The sequence below is a fragment of the Molothrus ater genome, chromosome 3, assembly GCF_012460135.2.
Source record: "Molothrus ater isolate BHLD 08-10-18 breed brown headed cowbird chromosome 3, BPBGC_Mater_1.1, whole genome shotgun sequence".
In the NCBI taxonomy this organism is placed as follows: Eukaryota; Metazoa; Chordata; class Aves; order Passeriformes; family Icteridae; genus Molothrus; species Molothrus ater.
In genome coordinates this window covers 93,181,576-93,206,372 of record NC_050480.2, presented here as the reverse complement: position 1 = coordinate 93,206,372, position 24,797 = coordinate 93,181,576, and the positions used below count along the sequence as shown (strand labels likewise).

At 38.6% G+C, this 24,797-nt stretch overlaps 1 protein-coding gene across 5 annotated transcripts in view; it reads left to right on the top strand.

Annotated features, from left to right (window-relative positions):
* MEI4 (meiotic double-stranded break formation protein 4) overlaps positions 1-24,797 on the top strand; it is a 132,638-nt gene that overhangs the window by 11,908 nt on the left and 95,933 nt on the right. For 3 of the 5 annotated variants that reach the window (XM_054514427.1, XM_036381102.1, XM_054514428.1), the window contains exons 1-2: positions 22,577-23,065; positions 24,405-24,454. In XM_054514427.1, coding sequence (XP_054370402.1) covers positions 22,974-23,065; positions 24,405-24,454 — 142 coding nt within the window. In that variant the 5' untranslated portion in view covers positions 22,577-22,973. Of the gene's footprint in view, positions 1-22,576; positions 23,066-24,404; positions 24,455-24,493; positions 24,618-24,797 lie in introns of those variants that run through there. The other 2 variants (XM_054514425.1, XM_054514426.1) reach the window with 2 other exon arrangements.

Genomic DNA, 24,797 nt, shown 5'->3' with positions numbered 1-24,797 from the left:
ATGTTGTTTCCATCACATGTTCTCGCCTCCTCCTCTTTCTCTGACTGGAATTAAAACTGTGCCACTACTTTTGTTTTGATTTCTTCTTAACTATGTCACCACAGAGGTGTTACCAGCCTCTCTAATTAGCCCAGCCTTGGCCAGCAGCATGTCCGTCCTCAGAGCCATCAGGGATTGGCTCTGCTGGACATGGTGGAAGCTCCTAGCAGCTTCTCACAGAAGCCACCTCTGTGCCAATGCCCCCCCCCACTAAAACTCAGGCTGTGCTAAACCAAGACACCAATAAAAAAATAATGGCAGCTTTGAGTGCTTAGTGATTCCTCTTGGGTTTTTTTTCTGTGTAATTTCTTCAGAGAACAAAAATTTTATTCTGTGCTGAATAATCTACCTTGGAGTTTAAACTTACCATAAAGCAGATTTGCTTTCAAGTGTATACTGTCACTCATTAGGGTCCCTCTTGCCATTCCACTAACATGTTTACCTGCCTCTGAAGTATCCTTGCAAACTCTCTTGAAGATTTTTGTTAAGCCTATACTCTGCTTATTGCATTGTTATTCCTTGCTCGAGGGTGCACCTGGTGCTTGTTGCTTTGAACTTCTTTGGCTTTGTAAAATTCTACCTATCCTTTCAGGCTGGGATAGAATCAAGCATTGAGACCATTCTATAGTGTGCTAGGACACCTTGTTCAGGTTTGCAGAAGTCTGTGAAAATACATATTAATACCTAATTTAGAAACTTCTGGTTGCTAATCCTTAGTCAAGGTGGTAAAGGGTTCCTTAATGGAACAGAAACCAGAAACTCCTCCATGGAAAAAGCTCTACTCAGAGTACAAAAGACATGATGTATGGCAGTGCTGCCCTCCTCTTATGAATTTTTTGCCCAGCATAAGTGGCAGTTCTTCTGCTTGTTCTGGATTTATTGATAGCTGTGACTCCATCAGAACAGCTGTGCTGGTAGATGCTAATTGTACACTGGCTTCATGTTGTCAGGGTTTGATGGACATTGTACACCAAAGCCTCTTACACCTCATTTTCCAGTCTGACTGAAGTCTCACAGCCAAGCCCAGATGGAATGGATTTTGTGTCCTCTGCATTAAATTTTAGAGTTTATCTGTAGAAACATTGGATGATGTGTGATTAACTGCCAGACTTTCATTTTGCTGCAAAGTTCACCTTGTATGTAAGAGTCCCTGCATTGCCATGAGGGATGTTGACTACCATTTAATTGCTATTTCTTCTAGCATCATTAGTTACACTTTCAGCTTACTCTTGTAATCAATCCCAGCTAATTCAGGAGTTTATCAGTACATGACATCTGCCTTAAGGAAATGTACAGAAAACATTACTCTGTCTTTTTATTATTATTGTTATTACCTAAATGCTAAATATGCATTGTTTGGTGATATCTCAGAAAAGCCATATACAAATTTTGGCTACAGTAATGGTCAGAGGGCTGGAGTACCTCTCCTATGCCTGGAGGAAGGAGGGCTCTAGGGAGACCTCACTGCAGCCCTCCAGTGTACTTCCCTAAAGGGGAACTACAAAAAAGCTGGAAAGGGACTTTTCACAAGGACATGGAGTGATAGAATGACGAGGAATGGCTTTAAACTGAAAAGGGGCAAATTTAGATTAGCTGTTAGAAAGAAATTTTACTGTGAGGGTGGTGAGGCAGTCGCACAGGTTGCCCAGGGAAATTGTGGGTGCCCCCTCCCTGGATCTGTTCAAGGCAAGGTTGGATGGGGCTTTGAACAACATGGTCTAGTGGGAGGCATCCCCTGCACATGGCAGGGAGCTTGGAAATGAGATGATTTTTAAGGTTCCTTCCATCCCAAACCATTTTATGATTCTATGATTCTAATTTACTGTTTCAGAGTTGTATAGCACTGAGGACAAAAATGTATATTTGGCTTGTGATAAATCTTTTGGCATAGTCACCCAGAGCTCATAGATTTTTGACTCATGCTACATTTGTTGACATTGTTCCTGGCTTCTAAATAATTTACTTTAGTTCACAAAAAAAGCCTCATTTGAAGTATATAGTTGAGTGAAAATATAACTATGTGCAGTTAGAGCCTGTTAACTGATCACATTCCTTTGGGAAAGGATAACTATCATTTTATCACTAAATTTTTAAGGAAATACCTGAGTAAGCATTTAGCAGTAGAAAAATGCCACTTTCATTAGTGCATGGAGTGAAAGGATTTGGGAGGTTTGGGTTATTTATAGAGAGGGGCAAGCCAGGTGCTGCTGCATATAATGGTTGCCTGGTAACACATCTAGGATTACAAGATAGCAGGGTCATTGATGTAGGCCTATTTCATCAGTAAAAGAGAAAAGAAAGGAAAAAACCCCAAACCCACACCAGCAAACTGTTCCTTGGCAAGTAGTGTTTTCCAGTGCTTTGTGAGCAATTCAGTAATGCCAAGCTTTCAGAAATAAATGCTCTAGAAATGAAAGACCACAATAGAGGCTTGTTAGTCATTGCTTTTGTTGTATCAATAAGAAACCCAGTTTTGCCTTTGGGCTTGGATAAGATTTATTTTCATTTGCCTTGCATGTCAGTTTACAAATACTCAAAAAGCTTTACATGACTCTCTGCATGCTGTTCTACTTTAATAAATATTTGTTGATATTTTGATTGTAATATCTTTGAAGCTGATCCTAAGAGGATAACTGGTACTGAAAGCAAAATTATTTAATAAGATCACTCATGTATTCAGCTATTACCTCTCATCATTAAGAGTGGCAGATTAGGCTCTGCATAGCTGTAGATGGGTGAGCTTTTGTACACGTGTACTTAAAGCTATATTTAGGTAGTCAGTTGCTGAAAAAATACCCTAGCTTGCATAGTCATTGAGCACTTACAATGAACATTGTTTGTCATGGGAATTTTTGATCCTCATAATGCCTTGGTCTGGGTAGCATTCAACAATTTTGGCATCAAAATATGCTTGAAATTGTTGGTTAGCAAATATAGTTGTCACTGCCATATTTATTTTTCCATTTTTTTTCCCTCTGAATATGTCCTACCTTTCTGCCAAAAACACTTCTCCAGCCAAGCTGGGAACAGCTACAGAAGTTACTTTGCAAGTGGCTTCTCAGAGGCACAAACTCTCCCTTTGAAGTCTTTCAGCTTTCCCAAAATCTTTTATTCCAGTCAGGCCTGGGAACTCATCCTACATCATAATTTGTTTCATGTTTCTTTAAAGCTCTGGTGTAAACAGAAATCAATAATGATTGATGATGAGACCCACTGGCTCTTGAGTTTCTTGTGCAGTAATATTAATATTCCCAGGTTTTGGATATATGGACTCAGCCTGTGACCTCTGCTAAAGCACAGCACATGAATCATAAAAGGACCTTGTCATAGATTTGGCAGGGGGAGGGAGGGACTCTCTTTTGCTGCCTTCTGGACTCTTTTCATAAGGAATCAAGGGACAGTCAAACTGGGCAGTATTATCCTCCAGGGCAACTTACTCAAGTAGCCAGAAGACTCAGCCTGAAAAAGAAGGATATTTTGTACCAGGCACAGGCCCTGCAATTCTCATCTTAGGAAGGTGTAGGAGTGTGTGTGAAGAGCCATATTTTTGTTTCCTGATCCATTCTCTTGTTCAATGGTTGCATATTCATAGAATCATTTAGGTTGGTAAGGACCTCCAAGATCATCAAACACCATCATGTGAACTAAACCATAGCACCAAGTGCCATGTCCAGTCACTTCTTGAACACCTTCAGGAATGGTGACTCCAACACTTCCCTGGGCAGTCCACTCCAATGTTTGGCTACTGTTCAGGAAGAAATTCTTCCTAATGCTCAACCTGAACTTCTCCTGGCACAGCTTGAGGCTGTTTCCTCTTGTCCTGTCACTGGTTGCCTAGAGAAGAGACCAACCCCTACCTGGCTATAACCACCTCTCAAGGTAGATAGAGAGAGTGATAAGGGCTCTCCTGAGCCTCCCTTCTTCCAGGCTAAAAAACCTCAGTTCCCTCAGCAGCTCCTCAAAGGATTTCTGTTCCAGACCTTTCACCAGCCCCATTGCCCTTCTCTGGACACACTCCAGCATGGCAATGTCTTTCTCGAAGTTAGAGGCCCAAGTACAATCACTGCTCTGGTTCTGCTGGCCACCCTATTTTTTAATACAATCCAGGATGCCATTTGCCTTCTGGGCCACCTGGGCACACGCTGGCTCATGTTCAATCTCTGTCAACCAGCACCCCCAGGTCCTGTTCTGTCAGAGTCGAGACAGCCACCATACACAGAGTAACAGCATACAGCTTCAGAGGGCCTCAAGCATGCAGAGCAACACCAAACCACATCAAAAGGCCTCAAGGTCCTGCACTTTATTTCTCTTCAGTGCACTTTATTGCCCTTCATCTGACATGCATTGCACCTGAGTGCCCTCTGCACCCTTTGGTGATTGGTCAGTGCACCTCAGCACTGCATGTCTCATCACCTTCAATACTGTTCACCTGTCCTGCACAGCTGTAGCCCATTAGGGATGAGGCTCAATCACAGCCCCACTCCCAATTATCACAAAATGTGTGCCTGCACTTTTCCACCAGGCAGCTTTCCAGGTGCTGCCCTCAGCCTGTAGTGCTGCTGGGGATTGTTGTGACCTGAAGGACTTCATCTTATACTACATCTTGTACTGTTGGCCTCAGCCCATGGATCCAGCCTGTCCGGATCCCTCTGCAGAGCCTTTCTGCCCTCCAACAGATCAAGACTCCCACCCAACTTGGTGTCATCTGCAAACTGACTGAGGGTGCACTTGATCCCATCATCCAGATCATTGATAATGATGTTAAACAGGAGTGGCCCCAATACTGAGCCTTTGGGAACCCCAAAAGTGACCAACCACCAATTGGATGAAGCTCCTTTCACCTCTCTGGACCCAGCCTCCAGGTAGTTTTTAACCCATCACAGAGTGCACCTGACCACGCTGTGGGTTGCCAGCTGCTCTGGGAGAATACTGTGGGACCCAGTATCAAAGGCTTTACTGAAGTCCAGGTAAACAACACCGCCAGTCTTTCCCTCATCCACTAGGAAGGTCACCAAATGATAAAAGGGTATCAGGTGGGTCAAACAGCACCTTCCTTTCCAGGGTTCCTTGAGTACACTGGAAGATTTTTATATCAGTACTTTGCCATGTCTGCTAGGAACAATTTCAACATCATATATGGAATCTGTAAATACCGATTCTTGTGAAAAGCAAAAGAAATAAAATAGGAGAATCACTGATTTTGATTTGAGCTATTTTCTAACATGCCATTCTTCCTTCTCTTTAAGTGGTGACCTGCATTCTCCCTGAGAAGCAGAACTAACTCTTACTCACCCTTTCTTCACAAGACAAAAATTCATCCCCTCATACCACTCATGTTTGTGCCGTGTTTTGATCAATATTAAATTGCAGGTTTTGATTGACAATATTTTACCAGTATGAATTGGTAAATAGGAAAATTCTATGTTCATTATAAAAATTGAGCAATTAAACCATTGTCATCCTGGTATTGTCATTCCATCAGTCCAAATTTTCTCTATTGGAAGCTTTGTAGTTTGTAGTTTTGGTTTCTGCTAACGAAAGTCTTTACTTTTTAAATTTGCTTTGTTGCTTTTTTTCTAATCAGCATTCTTGTTCACAATATATTTTCATAATTAAAATAAATAGAAGAATCTCTTCCCTGCTTTCCATTTCCACAGAAAATAAAAATAAAAAGAAAGTTTTTCTCTTGAGTATTCCAATTCTTTTAATTACTGTCTCAAATTTGATTTAGGGGTTTTTTGTTGTTGTTGTTATTTTCATTGCTCAAAGTAATTTTGCTTGCCGGCAATTAGAGATAGGTGTTGTGCAATAAACACTGGGAGAAACCTCAGCAAAATTGTTTCCATGGTGTTTAGTCTGATCTGCAAAACTGTTGCTTAGTGAGGAAAATAAGACAAGAGTACTCAAAATCAGAAAAACAGGGGTCACTTGAAGTTCTGCATTTCAAACTGGCCACATCTTCCATCCAGCCTGCTGGGGTGGTGTGCCACAGCATGGATGGGGCATTTCACCAAAGTGAATTTGTTCAAAATTCTCAGTCTGAATGACAGATTATTATATTATTCTGTTTCCTTTTTACTTTGTTATTTATGAAGAATAAAATATGCTGAAAGCATGATTTATGAAGAAGTAGATCTAAAGAACTCCCTCCATCAAAGCATACCTTTCTTCTCTCAGCTCACTGTGGCATGCAGCAGGATTTCATGCCTGAAAAAGCATCCCTGAGCCTCTTTGGTACTGATCCAAAGCTGCAGAGTCACCCAGAAGCTGGAGGCTGGGTACTGCTTGTCCTGGAGCTGCAGCTCAGGGGGTCACAGAAGAAACTAGTGAAATGTGTGGCAATTCCTTAAAGCTAGAAATACTATTTCTTGCTTCTCCTACTCAAGGGAAGAAAGTAAGAGGGAAGTCTCTCTGCAGAGTAATCTGTATGCAGAGCAGGTTCATTTATACAACTATATGAGAATTAAAATTTTGGGGTTTTTGAACCTGTAACTTGGACATCAAGCCGTACTTCTATAGAGTAACCTTGTATTTAGGAGTTCCCACAAAACAAAGTGGAATATCCTTCACAAATTAAGCCAGAACTTTTCCTCTCAAAAAAAAAAAAACCAAAACAAAAAACCCAAACAAACAAACAAACCTCACAAAGATAAGAGAAAGAAAAATATGACAGATAAGAGGCTTTCCCCACATTTGTGTGGGGCCATACGATGCCTGATCGCTGATTCCATCTGGGAGCTTTCAAAGTCCATGACTCGCCCTTTTCCCCACGTCCCTTGCAGCTTTTGCTCACAGAGAGACAAATCCCTGCACCATGCCTATGGGCCAATGGAGTCAAAGGACAGGGGATGGATAGCTCAATTCTGTTCTGTCCCATGCTCCAGTGGGAATAAAAGAGTGGTTTTGTGGTTTGCAGCAAAGGGCTGCTTACGGGCACGCTTGTTTCAGCCTGTTTATTCACTGTGGTTAAGCAGAGCACCTCCAGCAGCACTGCCCAAAGTGTTACACAGTCCTGGACCTCCCCAGGCTCTTCCCCATGTAGCTGTGGTTTTATCTATTGCATTACACTTCACATTATCAGTCCCTGTTAACTCCATCTTCTGTATATACAGTCTTTCATTTCACTGTCAAGCTAGTAAAATCCATCTTTTATGTGTTAAGCCAACTTTTGTCCACAAAGCACTCCATTAAACCCATCAAATCCATTTTGGTCTTATTTCTGCCATCAGTTCTGCCCCATTTTGTGCCAGCTCAGACCAATAACTAAATTATTAAAGCTTGGAGCCCTACTCAGATAATATGGGCACTCTCTGAGCAGCATAGGACAAAGGTTAACAGCAGAATGAGCAGTGGAAAATGAAGCACAGAAGGGATGTAGTATAAAGACGTTTTGTAGCCAGTCCTAGCATTAATGTACTTACTATATTTTCCATGTCATTTATAGCATCTTCCTCCCAGTTAATTTTGTAATCTAAATCTGAGGATTCAGGCTGGGGAGGAGAATTGCTCTTCTGGAAAAGGGGAGGCTATTTTAAATATTTGATAATTGAAGTAGAAAGAGGGAATATGTAGAGGGAAGGCTTGAAAATTTGGTCCGGGGAAACAAATTTTTTTAATTTTTCTTTTCTTGCACTATAAAATGAGTGCAAAATGAACAAGATTAAGCAGTATTAGTTTAGAATTATCCCAAAGTTCTACCAAATGCAGCTGAGTTTGTTTTTGGGAGAAGCTTCATTTTCCATTGAAGAATTATATGATACCAGAAAATAGGAACTAAAGCCTCGATTTGCTCCTCCTATATTGCAGAGTTAAGTGTCAAGATACCATACTAGAACAAGAAAAGCACCTTTCAGCAACTGGTGTCTTTCCAGCTCATGGTATCCAGAGTAGGATGGATCCCAAGGCATGGGATCCTAACGTCTCCATGCCTTCTCCAAGATCTCTGGTATTTGATTTACTCCCCCGATGTGAGGAGTGTGACCGTCTGTACAGAAAGAATTCACCCCGTCCTGACCTTTGTGCTAAGAGGGGAAAAAACAAACAAGAGAATGAGCTGAGTGAAATAAACATTGAGGGGTTTCTTTTAATGGGCAATTGTGAGGGCAAAATGAAGTGGTTTGGAAGAAATAAGCAGGTTTTAGGGAGAGAGGTTAAAAAGGAAACCAGGCCTGTGAGTTTCTTGTAGAGTTTGTCACCTAGTCACTCTGTATGGAATGCTGGCAGAGACACGACTCAGGGGTAGGAAATAGTTGTATGCCAGTATTGGAAAGCTCATGGAGGATGCAAGATCTAGCTCAAATATAAAAGATCAGCTCTGTGTAAAAAAGCAGCAGAGTGCAACCTTTCATGATTATCTGTCAGTTCCCTGCCACCATTGATCTGCATGGTCCAAGTTTGGTTCCTTCACCCTCTTCACTTCCAGGAATCCCCCAAATAGGCAGCTATTTCATAAGGAAATCCTAATGGGGACTTTTGTATTTCATACTTAATGCTTCTCTGCATGGCCCTTACTACTTTAGGGACAATGATTAAGTGTATACCAGAAGGCAAAATGCACCTTCTTTATCAAAAAATTTTGGTTTCCTTATGAGACTCTATTTAATATTTATAGATTGTCACATTGTTTTATTTGTTTACAAAATATATTTCTCCTCCACAATCTGTGTGAGAAGCATGAAAAGAGAAGCACACTTATTTGTAAGATTAAATTCCTTTTATCTTCCTCATCACAAATCTTCACTCGGATAAGATAATATAGGTTAGGAAGTCTCTGGAAAGCATAGAGTTCCAGTTCTCAACTTTCTTAGTGCAGAATTCTGAGTCTCTTTCTAATCTTTCTTATTACTCCCATCTCTACCCTTAGAATAACTATATTTTGAGATAGGCTAACCTGGGGACAGTATTCCTAGAGCAGCAGACATAGCTCGATTTATAATGGGCTTGCAATCTGTTTTTTCTTCATACCGGCCTTTTGTAGACTAATAGTTACTTTCAGATTCTCATCTCTGTTATGCAGTGATCCTTAGAGAGCTGTGATTAGTAATTTATGACTGCATCCAGAGTTATTGTTTCATTGAATTTCTCATTGCCACCTCACTACACTGCCTATTTCCCAATATTAGCCAATGTTTGGCCTGGGTTTTCTTGACCTATATAATTTTGCTATCTTGCTGTTTATCACCCTCCCCAGAGCTACTACACATAGACAACCATACAAACCTCATGAATATATTTGTTGTATCTTAGCAGTCACCTTTTTTAGACAGTTTTTAGTCTATATCAACAAATTGCCTCTCACCTTGATCCTTCTGTATTTCATTATCAATGTGAGGAATATTATGAAAGGCAGTTTCAAAATCTAAATAAATAATGTAAATTAATTTTCCTTCCCTTATAAATATTTTCCTGGCTTTTTGAAAGACTGTTAAATATGTAAGAGGACATGATCTCCCTTCTAGCATATCTGCCCTTACTGAGCCATGTGGTCATGAAGCTTCAAGGGACATATGTTCTCTCCATAACCAATTCACAAAGTACAAATTCATAGAATCATAGAAAGACTTCAGTTGGAAGGAACCTTAAAAATCATGTAGTTCCAACCCCCCACCATGGGCAGGGATGTCACCCACTAGATCAGGTGGAATTATTCTAATAGAAATATGTATTTATGAGGCACTAACATTGTATTTGAATAAGAATAAATGCTTTTGAAAATTTAATGCTTTTGATTTATTTCTCATTAGAAAGCAGCATAAAATATAGGCATTGTGGAAGCTTACTGCATTCAGAAGATAAGTTTCCCCTCTGTGAGTCATTTGTGCAGTCATTAAAAGGGGTGCCACATGGTGTTGTGATGATCTTTTAGAACAAGATAGTCATGAGGGAGAATTCTGTGCTACTAATTCTTTCAGTTACAGCAACCTTGTAAGAAAAACACTTTTAACATTTAGCAAAGATTTTCTTTGGGACCCCTCAGTCGTTACATGGGCCTTTTATTTTTCATCACTTACTGAAGAACATGTTAAAGCACAATGGCAAGTATAAAATGTCTGACACTCTCTGCTTTAATGTTGATTTAGAAAAAGTTTCATTAATGACTATAAACCATTGGTTTGAACAGTCTTAAAGACTGGCAGAATGGATTGTCAGACTAAACAAAAATCAAATTGCCAAGTAGGAAACTAAAACATTAGATCACATTTTGCCTAGAGTTTGCCTCTATAATACTGGGCCATTTTATAAGGAGAAACAAATGCCCATATTCTTTGTTTAACTGGTCAAAATGTGTCACCCCAGTATGCTGATCTCTACAGATCCCTGCTGGGTTCTTGACCAATTAAAAATTTTCCACATTTTTGAATCGCCAGAACATCTTATTACTAAGAGCTCTACTCCATCTCATTCTAAGCAATTAATAATTTTTCTGCACATCGTTTCCTTTTCCTTCAAATGGGACAAGCTTTCCTAAGCTTTGGAAAGTCCTAGAGGACCCAGAGTGAAACACAGTCTTTGGGAGGATGATTCAACCCATCTTGAGATAAGCATGAAGACAGATAATGTGCATTGCCTTTGGGAAGCACCTCTCTTCTCACTGACTGTGGAAAGTAAAAACATCTATGTTTTGCAGGGCTGCACAGATACCTGAGCTTGGTCTGAAAACCAGCAGCATCATGGCCATTAATTCCACCCTCATGGGACAGTCATTCTGAAAATGCACCAATGTGTCTGACCCCATGATCTCAGTTTGCACCTCGCTCGACATTGCATATTCAGAACAGCCTGGAGAATTTTCTATGGCAATACACTGCAAAGGCTCAGGCACGTGTCAGGTGTAGATGGCAAATCCATGCTCAGAAGCAGACAGGAATGTGACTGTATTTTGTCTTTGAAACTACCTACAGAAACATGAGGGTGTCACATAAATGCTGAGATGATAAGGTAATGCTAGAAAGCCTAAAGAGAACCTTCTAACTTTATTAAAATGGAATTAAAGAGAGAATAAAATTTTTCTAGCAATTTAAGGATTTCGAGGTTTTAACTGATTATATAGACATTTTTAAAATGTGTGGCTTCATTTCCCTCTTTTATTATTGAAATCCTTTCCACTACAATGTGTAGATTTTCTTTGTGTATATAGAAAGACAATTTAAATCAACTTTCATTTTTCATTCTAACAGAGAAAACCAGATTTGCACAGTGGAGCGACACTAGAAAAAAATCTAGTAAAGAATATGACTTTTACTGAGCTAAAACTGCTACTTAATTATCAATTCTATTGTCATAATGGATTTCTTGACAGAATTAGGTGCAACAAAAGTGGAACTTCTCTAATCTATCTCCATGTGCCATTTTACTCAATCACAACATGCTTGCCTGGAGCACAGGTTAGCTGTTTGCTCAAGCTGATCATGATACTGCATTTATTCTAAACATGACTAATTCTTTTAACCAGATGGCTGCACATATAGCTCTTTTTCAATTTTTTTTTCCAGTATTTGTTTCCTGGGACTCTTGTTTATATTTATTATGGGATTTTATCACCATATGTCCATTTTTTATACCTTTTAATTACTTAGACTTGATACACAATATTTTCTTTTTGAATGACTCCACAAAGCAGTGAAATAACCAAATTGTTACAATTCATGGCCATTTTCATACGCTAATGTCTTTTTTCATAATCTATTTAAAAGTAATTCTGGTACCTTATTCAACTAGTGCTGCATCCTGAGAAATTCCAGAGATATTCTCAGAAAACACAAAAGGTTTGTCAATTCATTAAGCAAAATATTAATGAGACTGAGTTCTCCATCTATCACATTCCTGATTTTAGATATGCAATTCTCATCATCAGTTGGCAAAAGTAAGTGATCTTGTTCCCATACAGAAAATACCATAATTCTCCTTTATAATGGAAAACTGTGTGAATAAACACTAGATTTTGCAAAAAATTTTGGTGACTGCACAAATGTGTTCCCAGTTTGGGACTCTATTTTCAACTCAGATATTTAAATTTACTTATGTGAATAATGTCACAGAAACTTTATTTTTTTAAATTTAAACATACTGCATGTAGAATGTTTCACTAAGAAGACTAGAGCCAGTACTATTGTCTGTACACAATAGTACTGGCTCTAGTCTGTGCTCTGAATAGGAGTTACAAATAATTGCTGAGTTAATCTACAATAGAAAGAAAATATTTTTAACATATGTAACCAGTTTCTTCAGGAAAAAAAAAGTGCAGCTCTTATTGTAATTGACTATTCCTGGTTAAGTAGCCTGAACTGAACCTAGATGTTATTGATCCAAGATATCTTCCTAGGTGTTGCAAGTCATTACTGCAGGGAGGCCTCTCTGTCTCTGAGTCTTTAGTTGAGGCCTCCTTCCATGAACAAAATGTTGCCACTCATCAATGCTGTCATCACCTCCAAGCTGCCAGTATGAGCATCAGATACATCTACATTATTTTTCTTGGTTCAGGCAATTTTCTTTGTGCTGTTTTGAAAAAAAATGAAACTGTTTCCCCTTCAGAGTGGAAAGCTCTTAACCTTTCCCTTAATTTTTTGCTATAAAAGTAATACCCACCAAAAAGTCAAAATGTATTGTGCTTACGTAAAAGCTGTTAAATATTAAATACAGCTTAAATAAAGTCTTCAGATTTCTAAAAGACTTTATCTGAAGAGCTTCTTAGAGGAAAAAAACACTTGGATGCACTAAAAACTAATTCATATTGGCAATGGAGGCACAAAGAGGAAACAAAATTTCTCTTTTATAATCAAAAAATGATACTTTTCTACTCATTAAATCAGAAAGCTGTCATCTTGCCAAGCAGTATAGTTCTGTGGTCCAAATACCAGGTTCTAAAACTAAATACAAACAGATTGTGGGACGCATTCTGGACAGCTTATTCTCAGATAGCCTGTAATGTGATGTGCCTTTCAACTGGCTGGTGGACTCAAGTTGTCCCCCCAGAGGCTTGGGAGATGGTCACTGGCCCCAGGGCAAGAAAAAAAGTGTCTCTGGGTGACAGAGACATGGCAAAAAGGGAGGAACTGTAGCCCACAGAGATAGTAATGGGATGAGTAGAGAGAGCTGGGTCACCCATAGCCCAAGCCCCACTGTGGCAGACAGAAACACTTTAGGGATGAGAATGAGTTGGCTGTAACTCAAACCATACTGGGATCGCAGCAGCCAAGCAGAGAAGCAAGAATTTGCCTGTGAGGATATGATAGATAGAACAGATTTGCTTATACACAATTTTATTTCTGTTCTGTCTTATTTAGTTATGCTTAGTATTCTCTCTTTCAAAGGCTTCTTATTTTAGTTTATGTTTTAATAAAATCTGGCTTTGAGATGAAAGAGCTTTTTCGTCTTCTGGTCTCCACCATAAGGCCAGGATCTCAGAGATATACATCTCAGAGATTCACCTGCCTCTCCTCTCACTCCACTGCACATACATCCTTTGCTTAACAGTGTGCAGCATTTGAATTTATCATAATTGACTGCAAATTAGTACTTACATCCTGTGAAAATGCCAGGGTTTCAAAATTTGTGCTGTTAGGCAGAAGAAACATTGACACTTTTTTTACACAGCTTCCCATTCTTTTTGTATTGTCATTCCAAGCTAAACAACACTTCTTGACATTTTCATGTACTGGGTTCACTATGAGTTTAAGTGAAGCCTTTAGTTTCATCTTCCTCTAATTTACTGTGGATTTTGAGCTGCTGCACTGACTCCTGAAGAGCTGGTCTTTGTGCCTCCACTCTACTTTAACTCAACTGTAATAGTAAGATTTTAAAGTGACACTTAACTGTCTCGTTGTTGTGTAATGCAGCCCCATATTAATTATTTAATCACCCAGTGGTAAGCTGAAACATTTCAACATCTGCTTTTGGGTTTGAATTTGTCATTTCATTGGGTTTTAGTTTTGAAAAACTCCCAATAAAGTCTATATGTCATTAGTGAATTTGTAAAGTATTTTGTTACAAACATGGGAATGTTATTAGATAACTTATTAAGTCCGTGCATTTCAAAATCTACACTATTAGTTTCAGTAGCCTTCTAAAACCAGAGATCTACTTCAATTTCTGGAAAAACTGCTGGTTTTGGACTCCAACCGCCTGCTTCTCTGTTGGAGTTCTCCCACCTTATCTCCTCCTTCACAGCATTTCCTCTCTTCCCCACTAGGTTTGTGTGGCTGTTTCTACTTACTCCACAAGTACCACAAATTTGAATTCTTGAAAACTGGGCAGGGTCATCCAGAAAGGCTCTTTGGTACTGTGGGAAAGGCACAGATAATTGTGGGTCATCACATTTTGTTACTTGTTTATTTATTTGTAGGTTGAGATCCTGATTATGTAGTCTGAATTGATTCAAAGTGAGCTAAAGGTCAAACTTATTTTGGCCAGGCAGTTGAGATGATTTGTAATTCATGTTTCTCCAGTTTTAGGTAGGGTCAAATACTTAAAGGAGATATGGCTGGGATGTTAACAGGTTCCTAACCTAAAGTACATGAGAATATTTTTATTATCCATTCCCTTCCCTTCCCTTCCCTTCCCTTCCTTCCCTTCCCTTCCCTTCCCTTCCCTTCATTTTATTTTTTAAAATGAAGAACATACAGGAAAGGTAGTGAGAACATCCTATTTCCTCATGCACCACAGACAGAGAATCATAACTTTTATAACTTTGCGTGTGTACACAGACAGACATACCTATATATATCCATCCTACACCTATTATGAATTATTAGCAGAGGATTTAATAACTATTCCATGAGTACCATTCTGAATATTCTGAAAACTATTAAATAATGCATTTTTACACTAATATTATGTCAAGTAGTCATAGTATTTTTAGCATTTTTTGTTCTAAGTGTCTATAACCTATAACCACTATATAATGAAATTATTATTTGTGTATAAAGTTTTGTGCATACTATGTTGCCTGCAATAACTGTGCTTAATTCTGAGGAAAGGCAAAAAAATAATTTTAAAATATTTGTCTATAATATTTTGTTTCAATGCATTGACAATTTGACTTTAGATTTTTGATGTTATCTTTTGCTTTCACAATACCAAGTCATGAAAGACTCCAATTTATTGAATATAAAACTATTTTCTTGGAACCTCTGTTAACAAGGTCTCAGACTGAAAAATTTTCATTATGTCTATGGAGAAGAAATAGTATTTTTCAGAATGTGCTGGTCTGGCAACTATTCTAATGCATAAAGTGCCTTTAAGTGGACAGGCACTTCAATTTAAATAATATCTACCTGCAATGTGACAGGCTTGAAGGAACTGGATTACTTGTCTAGTAGTCTAATTTGAAACCCCAGAGGTAATCAGTGAAATCCACAGGAAACAAAGCTTAATTTGACTATGTGACCTTGTGCGTTAATCTAGATTAGTTGTTTGATGGTCTCCAAAACCCTTATCAGTTTAACAGCTGCCCTGTAATAAGCTCCCAGTAAACAAATCTTCCTCCTCCATCTACCGATTTTTTATTTTGAAGAAGGCAAAAATTGGTGACATACAGAATGAAAACTAAAAAACAGTGAAGCAAATATACAACTAGATAGAAAATAGCAAACTGTCACACTACCCAGACCCCTTATTCTGTTTTGATTGCAACTCCTAACTTCTGGATACATCTAATTTAAATGCAAAATAAAACTGCAGAGCTATACTATGTATTGCTAGTTTACAACTGTTTTCACAGTTTTACATGAAGATTTTCTTCATATTTCTTATTTGAAAGAAATAGATCTGTTCTCTTGCAAACAAGTTTGGTTTGGTTGTTTTTATGTTCTTTACCTGATCTAATGGTAAGGATTTTAATGTACCTAATCTTCACTTGATTTATTCATCTCCTTGATTGGTTTAACAGTAATCACACATGCAGATCTTCCTAGGATGTGCTTCTCTTTTTTTTTTTTTTTTTTTTATGAACTTGGAGTCCTGTGTGCTGAATGCTTATCAGTAAGGTCTGTATTCAATTACAGGACTTTGTGTTTCACTTCCCTGTTTGAGTTGGGTGATTCCATCCAGAAGGTTATTTAACTGGCCCATTATCTTGCAAAAGGTATGTTAAGTTTCCAAATAACTTTCTTCATTTCTTATCTATAATTTGCTTTCTCATGGCCTTTTCTGACTGCTTCAAAATTTTCTTATTCGAATTCTCACGGTCTGACTCTTCCTTCAGCATAAGAACGGGACAACCTGGACAATATAACTAAGTATTTTGAAGTTCCTAGAATTGTAGACCCTGGTTTTCTTTCCCCCAAGCTTGACTTTCCTATACCTCCCCATGTCGTTACTTCAGCAAACTTTTCTTTGGACATTTTTCAGAGCCAGCATCCTCTGGGTGATATGGGGTTTTGTGGTTCTTTAATGCTGTTTCTCTTATCCTGTTTCTTATCCTATTTCTCCACCCTGGAAGACTTCCAGTACAGCTCTGCCTCTAGCAATGCAGTTGTCAAGATGTTTAAAGAGTAGAGAAGTTACTTTTTAGCTCTTTACACTTTTAAATGAGGCTATCTTTCTTGTACTTTTTTGTAGAATTTTTGAAATACAAGGAAACTTTCCCAGCATCTGGAAATCATTACGCAAAGGGGTAAATGCTACAGTGGCCTCTGCACCATGAGCACGTTGTCTGTATGCCAGTGAAAGGTGTGGGGACACAAAAATGCTAACTGCTGGGCATAAATCTCTGTGCTTCAGGAACTATAGTATTAGAAGTTCTTGAACTTCCAGACCTTCTGATAGCAGCAAATAAAGACTTCAGCACTACTTCTAATATCCAACTGTGAGAAGGGGCAATTCTTAGGAGTTCAAAAGAAAATATATGCATATGGGTGGGATGGGTATGTTTCATGGTATAGAACCATCTTGTCTACTGAGCACCTGGGAAAGCCTTACAGAACTGCAGCTGGACAAAATCCTCAGGGAGGACAGGGCAGTGGGGTCTGACCATCCCATCTGACAACCTCAGCAACTGCAACCTAACCCTTTCATGGTAGAAGTCACCCTGAAATTGGCATGAGAGGGGAGAGCCTGAAATGCAGCCTTTTTTGCAATATGCAGGTAGCAACTAGGATTTGCATGGAGGGCAAGGAGGGGAGACTTTATGGAGAGACATTGTATTTGGGAAGTGAGCTTTAGGAACCTCTGGCAAAAACCACCACAGATGGTCCAGAGACTATCTGCTGTTCTACCCAGGGAGGGAGCTCTTGGGGTTACTGCTGGCTGGTAGAAGGCCACTGTAAATTTTCTTGGTCCATAAGATTTTTGCATTCCTTCAGAGGAAAAAAAGGATCTTTATGGACCACTGTAAACATACATCTGATTCAACCAGATTTACCTGTGAACAGAGAAAAGGAGACAGCAAAGACAGGTGATAAGGTGTGTCATACTGGCTAACTGTACAAACCAAAAGGGAAAGCAGTATCCTTTAGATGTTAGACCTCCTACATAGTTATTTCACATCTGCAACACCTGGGACCTGAGCAGAACAGGATTTGCTTTCAGACCTCATGGCCATGATTATACATTGTCATTCATTTCTTGTATACTCCTGTATTCTTAGAAATATGCATAAAATACTGCTGATCAGTCTGGATCTTTTTTAATCAACTGATTCTTTCCTGTACAACAACCAGAAGCATAATGAAAATACAGTCATTATTGGGTAATAGGTTTATACTCTCCAGAAAAGACAAGATTAAAGCGTGGGACTGAGAGTCATTGTGGTAATAACCAACAGTGACATAAAGATTATATGGATGAAAACAAGAGGGATTTTGGTCAGTTGTATTGTGGAAAGCTTGCAAGAGAGATTTCACTGAGGCAATCTCTGAAATACTGCACAGCAGGTGAACAGATATCTCTATATTTCCAGTAAATTCTTATCACTGTGATTACAATTTTTCCAGATGTATGCTGAGGACATGTATAAATAATAATGATAAAGCTCAGTTATTACAACATAGCCACATGTACAGGAATAAAAGACAATGGAATTCCAACCATAGATGGGATAGAGGTTTCTGCACCCTGATGAGTTGAGCTGATGATTGAGTAAACAGAAATGGGACAACATTCAGTGGCATAAAACACAAGGCCAAAAATTAAGGAGTAGTGTCTACAGTTTCTGCACCAAATCAAGTCACCTTTTGAAACAATACAAAAAAAAAAAAAAAAAAAAGATATATAGTAGAGACCCTGTGATAGCCTGATGTGATGCAGCCATGTGAAAACCTCTTCTCGTGAATAGAAATGTAGAAATAGAAAATAAATATATAAAAATAGAAATAAACAGTATTCTAGCAGGAGTTTACCTGGAATATAGTGTACATTTACAGTTGCTCACACAAGAGAATTAAGCATGTTGAGAAGCAGAGAAAGGCATCTAAGATGCTTAGAGGGATGAAAGTTTTCACATGATCAGAGGCTTGGAGTACCTCTCCTATGAAGACAGGCTGAAAAAGCTGGGGTTGTTCAGCCTGGAAAAAGAAAGCTCTGGGAAAAGCTTATTCCAGCCTTTCAATACTTAGAGGGGTGGGTTATAAGAAAGAAGAGAGAGACTTTTTACCAGAGTCAGTAGGAACAGGACAAGAGGGGATGGGTTTAAACTAGAAGAGGAGAGATTTAGGTTAGGTGTTAGGGAAGATGGTCTTTACTGTCAGGGTGGGGAGGCACTGGCACAGGTTGCCCAGAAAAGTTGTGGATGCGCCATCTGTGGAAGTGTTCAAGGCCAAGTTGGATGCAGATGTTGTAAAAGACATCCCTGCCCAAGGCAGGAGAGTTGGACTAGATGACCCTTAAAGCTCCTTTCCAACACAAACCATTCAATGGTTCCATCTTTCCAAAGGAACTTGTCTTTCACAGCCTAACAAAATGTTGCACATCCATAATATTGCATGTTAATACACCAGAGAAAAGCCATTTGAACTAATAGCCACTAATAGCATTTGAACTAATAGCACAAGAAAAAATGGGTATAAACTGGCTATTTATAAGTTTATCCTGAAAAGAAGGTTTCTAAGCATCAGAGCAACAACATTTTGGAACAGCTTTTCTAGTTGCAGCACAAAATTTAATGTGGTTAAACAGCAAAATCACAACCTGGATTAAATTATATGATCAACCAACTAAGCAGAACTCCTGTGCTTTCCTATGGCCTTTATTATTAGAAGGAAATGTAATACAAGGGTTTGGGCAATAGCTCCTATACCTCTAGATAAGGTTCTGAGTTCAGCACACACCAAAAAATGCATTTGGTGCTGCTGATTTTTTTGTGCTTCACCTAATGCTTAGTTTCTGTGTCTGTTGTTCATTAACGACACTTATGAACTTGATTATGCTTTGGTTTTACTACTGTTTAGGAACTTAATTGCATTTCCATCATTAAATATGCACTAATTCTTTTAATTGAAACTTTTTGAAAAATATTTTTTCAGTAGATTAAATCTTTCCAATATATTGTGGATCTTGCTGTTATAGTATTACATTTCAGCTTGGCATGCTGATGTGTAATGTCCATTCCCCTCTCCTGTTAGGGTTTTATTGGTTGCTATAGTTACCGACCATTGCTCCGTTCATGTCATTTATGTAGGCTAAATTCTTAGTGACCCTAAATCTGTTATCATGCACACCTTGTTGTTCCTATATTGTGAGACGTCAAGGCACCCAACATGTCATGAGGAAGACTTCCAAAAAAATTAGTAGAGCTTGTCTGCCTGACAGTCTGGATTTGCAGGGCTGACTCCTTCCATGCATTGCCATATTTTTACATCCACCTTTAGAGTAAATCAGCCAGGTCTTGTACATGCTGTAACACAGTCGATCTTGATATTTAGTATTTAATCTATTAAAACATTTGGCTGTCTCCACACACAGTTGGGGGACCAATTAAAAGTCCAGAAAAACTATACAAAGTTTCTCATGTAATTAGACGTTTCAGGGCATGCTATTAAGGGCCATCTGTTCTCCTGGATGACTGAGTATGACTGAGAAATGAGATGTTTCCTTCTGTGCTTGAGGTTCCGTCTGTCTTGATTCTATATTTGATTAACTCTGTATGGGGGTGGGGACTGAATTTATTTATAATGGTCTTAATCTGTATAGCAGGTTAAGTATGATTAGGGTAGGATATTGAACTGTTCAGCATTCGAGATACCCTTTATTGTTTCAGAGCAAATAACTGTCTTGAACATTTTTCTAGGAGAATCCCCACTGCTTTTCTGTTGTTTACATTTCCCCACTGCCTGTTTTTTCCCTTTGTTATCAGTGATCCAATTTTCCCATAGAATAAATGGTTACAACTAGAGAAAAATCACTGCCATTTTATGCATTTTGAATTTGGCTAGTAAAGCCAAGCAGATCTGAGCAGAGCAGCAAAACATATGCTGTAAACTTATGAGAACTGGCTTGCTTTCCCCTTGGTAACATCTGTGCAGGCTCACCAAAGGTAACGTAGAACATGCCAGACAGCTGCAAAACGTGGAGATACCCAAATTAACTTTTAATTTAGGTATTTCTGCTGTTCTGCCAGCTGTGATGTGCCAATACCCTTAAGAGCAGATTTCAGTCGCTTTTTATCAGTGCAGCTGGCTGCCTACACTTTTCCTTCTAAGTGCCTCTAAATCCTAACAGAGCAATGACATGCAGCAATACTGTTGTTTAACATTCCTAACAACAACTGGTGGCTTTAGCCAGAGTTTTGCATTATCACACAAACATTTAAAACTTAAATCTGGCTCTAAATAATACTTCAGCTTCTTTGTATAAATTTTTGCAAATAAGATCAATGGTCTCTTATGCTCTGCATATTGCAAAGTATTTACAAATCTGTGCCAAGCCAAGACATCTGGTCATTGTGTTTTGGTTATAGTAATGTGGATTTTTCTATCTACCATGTTTTCTTTGAATTTCACCCACTTTACATACAGCAGCAAGTACAGTTATATCGATATTGAAAGAAAACGTTCACTTATTCACTTAAATGCAATATTGTTTGAAAAATTAAACAGGAAATAAGAGTTTATGACACTCTGTTGCACACTTAGCACTGCTAATGTCACTGCCCTAGCATCACTCTCAGGCATGTAAACCTGGCACTTTCCTAGGCTTCCAGTTGATTTTAGGAATGGTTATCATAAACAGTTTAAAACTAGTATTTGATGATAATTGTAGGCACTTAGAATAGAAATATCACCAAAATTTTGATACAGTTAGCTATCAAGGAGTGAGTTAGTTACCTTTCACTCCCTTTGGTGTCAGCAGATAATACCAAGGAATTTCCAATTTGAAGTAATTTTTCTTGACTTAGAGAGGATGTGTAATTGGGTATCTCCCTTGGAGTGAGGTATATCACCTAGGAGCCCACATTCCTCATCCCTATGAAGAGGTCAGTCTTAACTTCTCTTTTAATTCCTTGAAGTTAACTTCGCCACTCCCCTATGTTTCCTTGGCCTGCAATGAACTCAGTATTTTTCAGCAATTAGTATCTGACTCTAGAAATTACTTCATCTTCTCTCTTGAGGAGAAAGCGCATGGATCTTTCTACAAAGAAAATATAAGTGCAGCTATCGTGACCATGCAGCTACAGCTGTTAATGATGCACATCACAGTGAACATGATTCATACAGTCATCTGGAACTTATTATCTACTGTGAGGGAGATGTGGACTTTTTTGTGTAATCAGAATGAGAATATAAATTCTGTTTTAAAGACTTTTTCCTGAAATGAAAAGCCTAATTTCTCTTATTACTATTCAAAGTGAGTAAAGTTGTTTAAAGAACACCACAAAAGCTATTAAAACTTTGACAGATGTTCTGGTGAAATGTGAAACTGGTTTTTTTTTTACCTTCAGGAATAACATTATTTCATTATTGTGATAATTCTATGATCAGAAAACTGGAAAAATTAATGTTGATGGATTTTCTTTTTTCCTGGAATGTTTCTTTCATAAGAGAACGGCACAAGAAATCTGGAAGCATCAAGATTTGGCAAGTAACTAAATCATTCAGAAAGTGGAATTTTAATCCTTATAGGAGCTCTACTTAAAGTGTCTTTCACAAATGTGTTTTCGTCTTGGGAATGGTCATGTTGGCTGTCTGCTCCCTTGACAATAATAACGTACATCTGTTCTCACAGTTTTCATAAAATGGAGGATAGTATAAATCACTGCAAATTATATAATTACTTCACAGTAAAGACACTGGGTTTATAGATGTTTTTACATTGTTTTCTATGTATTTTAATATGTGTATTGCTCATGTGCTACAGGAGTGGCTTTGCTTTCTCAAAATTCAATAATAAGCAGAAATCCTTAACACATTCCTTATCCATTTTCATCATAAGAATACAAGTTATGTTACAGAGAACTAAAAAAAAGGTGTGCACATGAAAATCAAGGTTTATATAATTTTCCTGCTACACTAGGAGCAGGATGGAAAAGGTGAGTTTTCTGGCCCTCTTGGCTTTTATGGGCCCTGTTAAAAGTATCTACAGTTTTTCAGGCTCCTCCCCTGGCTCAGCAAGAAACATGGGACATGTTTTCTTATAACTGAGACAGTAAAGCCTCTGCTATTCAGTGGCATCATTTTCCATTACAATACTTCACCTATAGACACAGTAGATCCTTTTTCTCTCAGGATCTAAATTAATTACAGGTTTTTATCCTATGTAGACATTCCTTTGTGATAACGTGTTGTTTCGCATGCTAGAGAGGAGGTCACAGGAGAGATCACTACAGCCCGATCTGGCTGCAAGAACCCACGAAAAGTTCAGAGCTGTTACCAGTGACAATCCTGTTCACGGAAATTGCCGGTGAAGTCATTTGTCCCCCAATAACACTTGAAGCTTGTGTCCCATCTGCCTCAGCCTGTGGAGCCCCGAAGAGCCTGGGTGACTTGTGCCTGGTGCATTTCTCCATGAGGATGAAGCCCCAGCAGCACAAAAGGGGTGCTCCTGCTTTGAGGAGCAGCTGTTCAAAAGATACTGGGGGAGCTTCTGCATCAGTGGGGTTAGTAGCTTTTTGAGGTTTTAAAACTTGTTTTTGTTGAGGAATAAATGAGAATGGATATGTGAAAACTCTCCTGTTAGACAGAATAATATAGACTCTGTGTTCAAGCTGTATTTTAATTAAGGGTATCAAAAATAGAGTGTCATACAGACTGAAGCTAGGGTTGATTTAACAGGCAGAAAGAACAATGAGTGAGAGCTTAGCAAACTAATATAAGGTTGGAAAACAAGATTTGATGACCTTTTAATCACTGACTTTCTCAGTATGTAGAGGAAGATAATTTATTTTCCCAATGCTTCAATTTTTTTTTGTATGGTGGGGAAAATAAAACTGCTTGAAATAAGCCTTTTAGGGAGAAATGTTAAATATTGGAAATTGCTTACAGCTTTGATCAAAGAATCCCACTGGCTATTTACTTTGGGAAGTAAATGCTATGTGTAGATACAGAATTTCAAAGTATAATAGGTCATGAAACCATGATATGGTAAGGCATTCCTCTCAGACTTGTGAACTAAAAAAGCCAACTGGACATGAAAGGGCCTTTGACAATCTTCAGAGGAAAGAACAAGTTAGCACCTTTAAATCTGAAATTACAGATAAATACATTTTCTTTCCTTAAACCCCCTGTAGTTCCAATTAGGGATTCTACTTCTCCCTTCCCTCCCAAAGTGTGGCACAATGCTGCTATGCATTATTGAATATGCTGCTGTGCCTTACTTGACCCCAGAGGTGACTGCTCTTGGCACCAGATAAAACGAGTCACACAGATTCCTTGAGTACCTTACTGAGAGATTGTGACTAGCTTAATTAGAGAATGCTCAAGAAGTGTTGTGAGATACTTGGATTACATGCATTGTTTAAGGCCAAATTAATTATGAGCATTAATACAAACTTGATCTAAAGAGTAATTTGAATAAGGGATGAAATAATAACAAGATCCCTTTGAGTCCCATACAGCACGCTTTGTTTTTCCACGTAAAATATCTCCCACATCATTTAATGTTTCTGTGGAGCAGAGCAAGGCAGTGCCACTCAGAAGTGCTAGGAAAGTGCACTGCCAGATGTGAGTCATTGCTGAACTCCAGCATTCGTTTTTTTTTTTCACCTTTCAAGCACAAGACAACCTGTTCCCTACTGCAGAGTTGCCTGCAGGTGCCTTGATAGAACATGCAGTGAGGAGCCTGCCAGACAAGGGGGGGTTGTTTGATTTTCTTCTGAAGTTTGAGGAATTATCTTCATTTCCTGTGAACATCTGGGGTGATATGGCACAACCATCTTTGTCCTTGGGTGAAATCTTGGCATTTCTGAAGTCAAAGAAATCTTCCCTTTTATCTTTCAGTGGAACCAGGATTTCCACCACAAACATGTTTCAGTACCATGCTCTTTCAGGTAAGGAAACAGTGAAGTGCTGGAAATGACATGAATTTCTGTAGCCATGTGGTCAATTTCCCTACCAAAGTAGAAGAATCAGACTGGATGTAAGTGACCAATCACCAAATTGGTCTTGGAAGTTGGATGGCCAGAATGGGCTTCCACTGCAGCTTTTTGCATGGTAAGATTCATACATTTTGTGGATACCTAGAAAGTTTGGTAGCAGGTTTACTTTAATGAAATCTGAATACAAGGAGATCAGATTTCTAAGTCTAAACTCTGTATGTTTCTAGGCTAGATTCTTTTGATTAAATATACATATCCACAGTAGGACATCCCAATTCTAAGACAAATTGAGTTA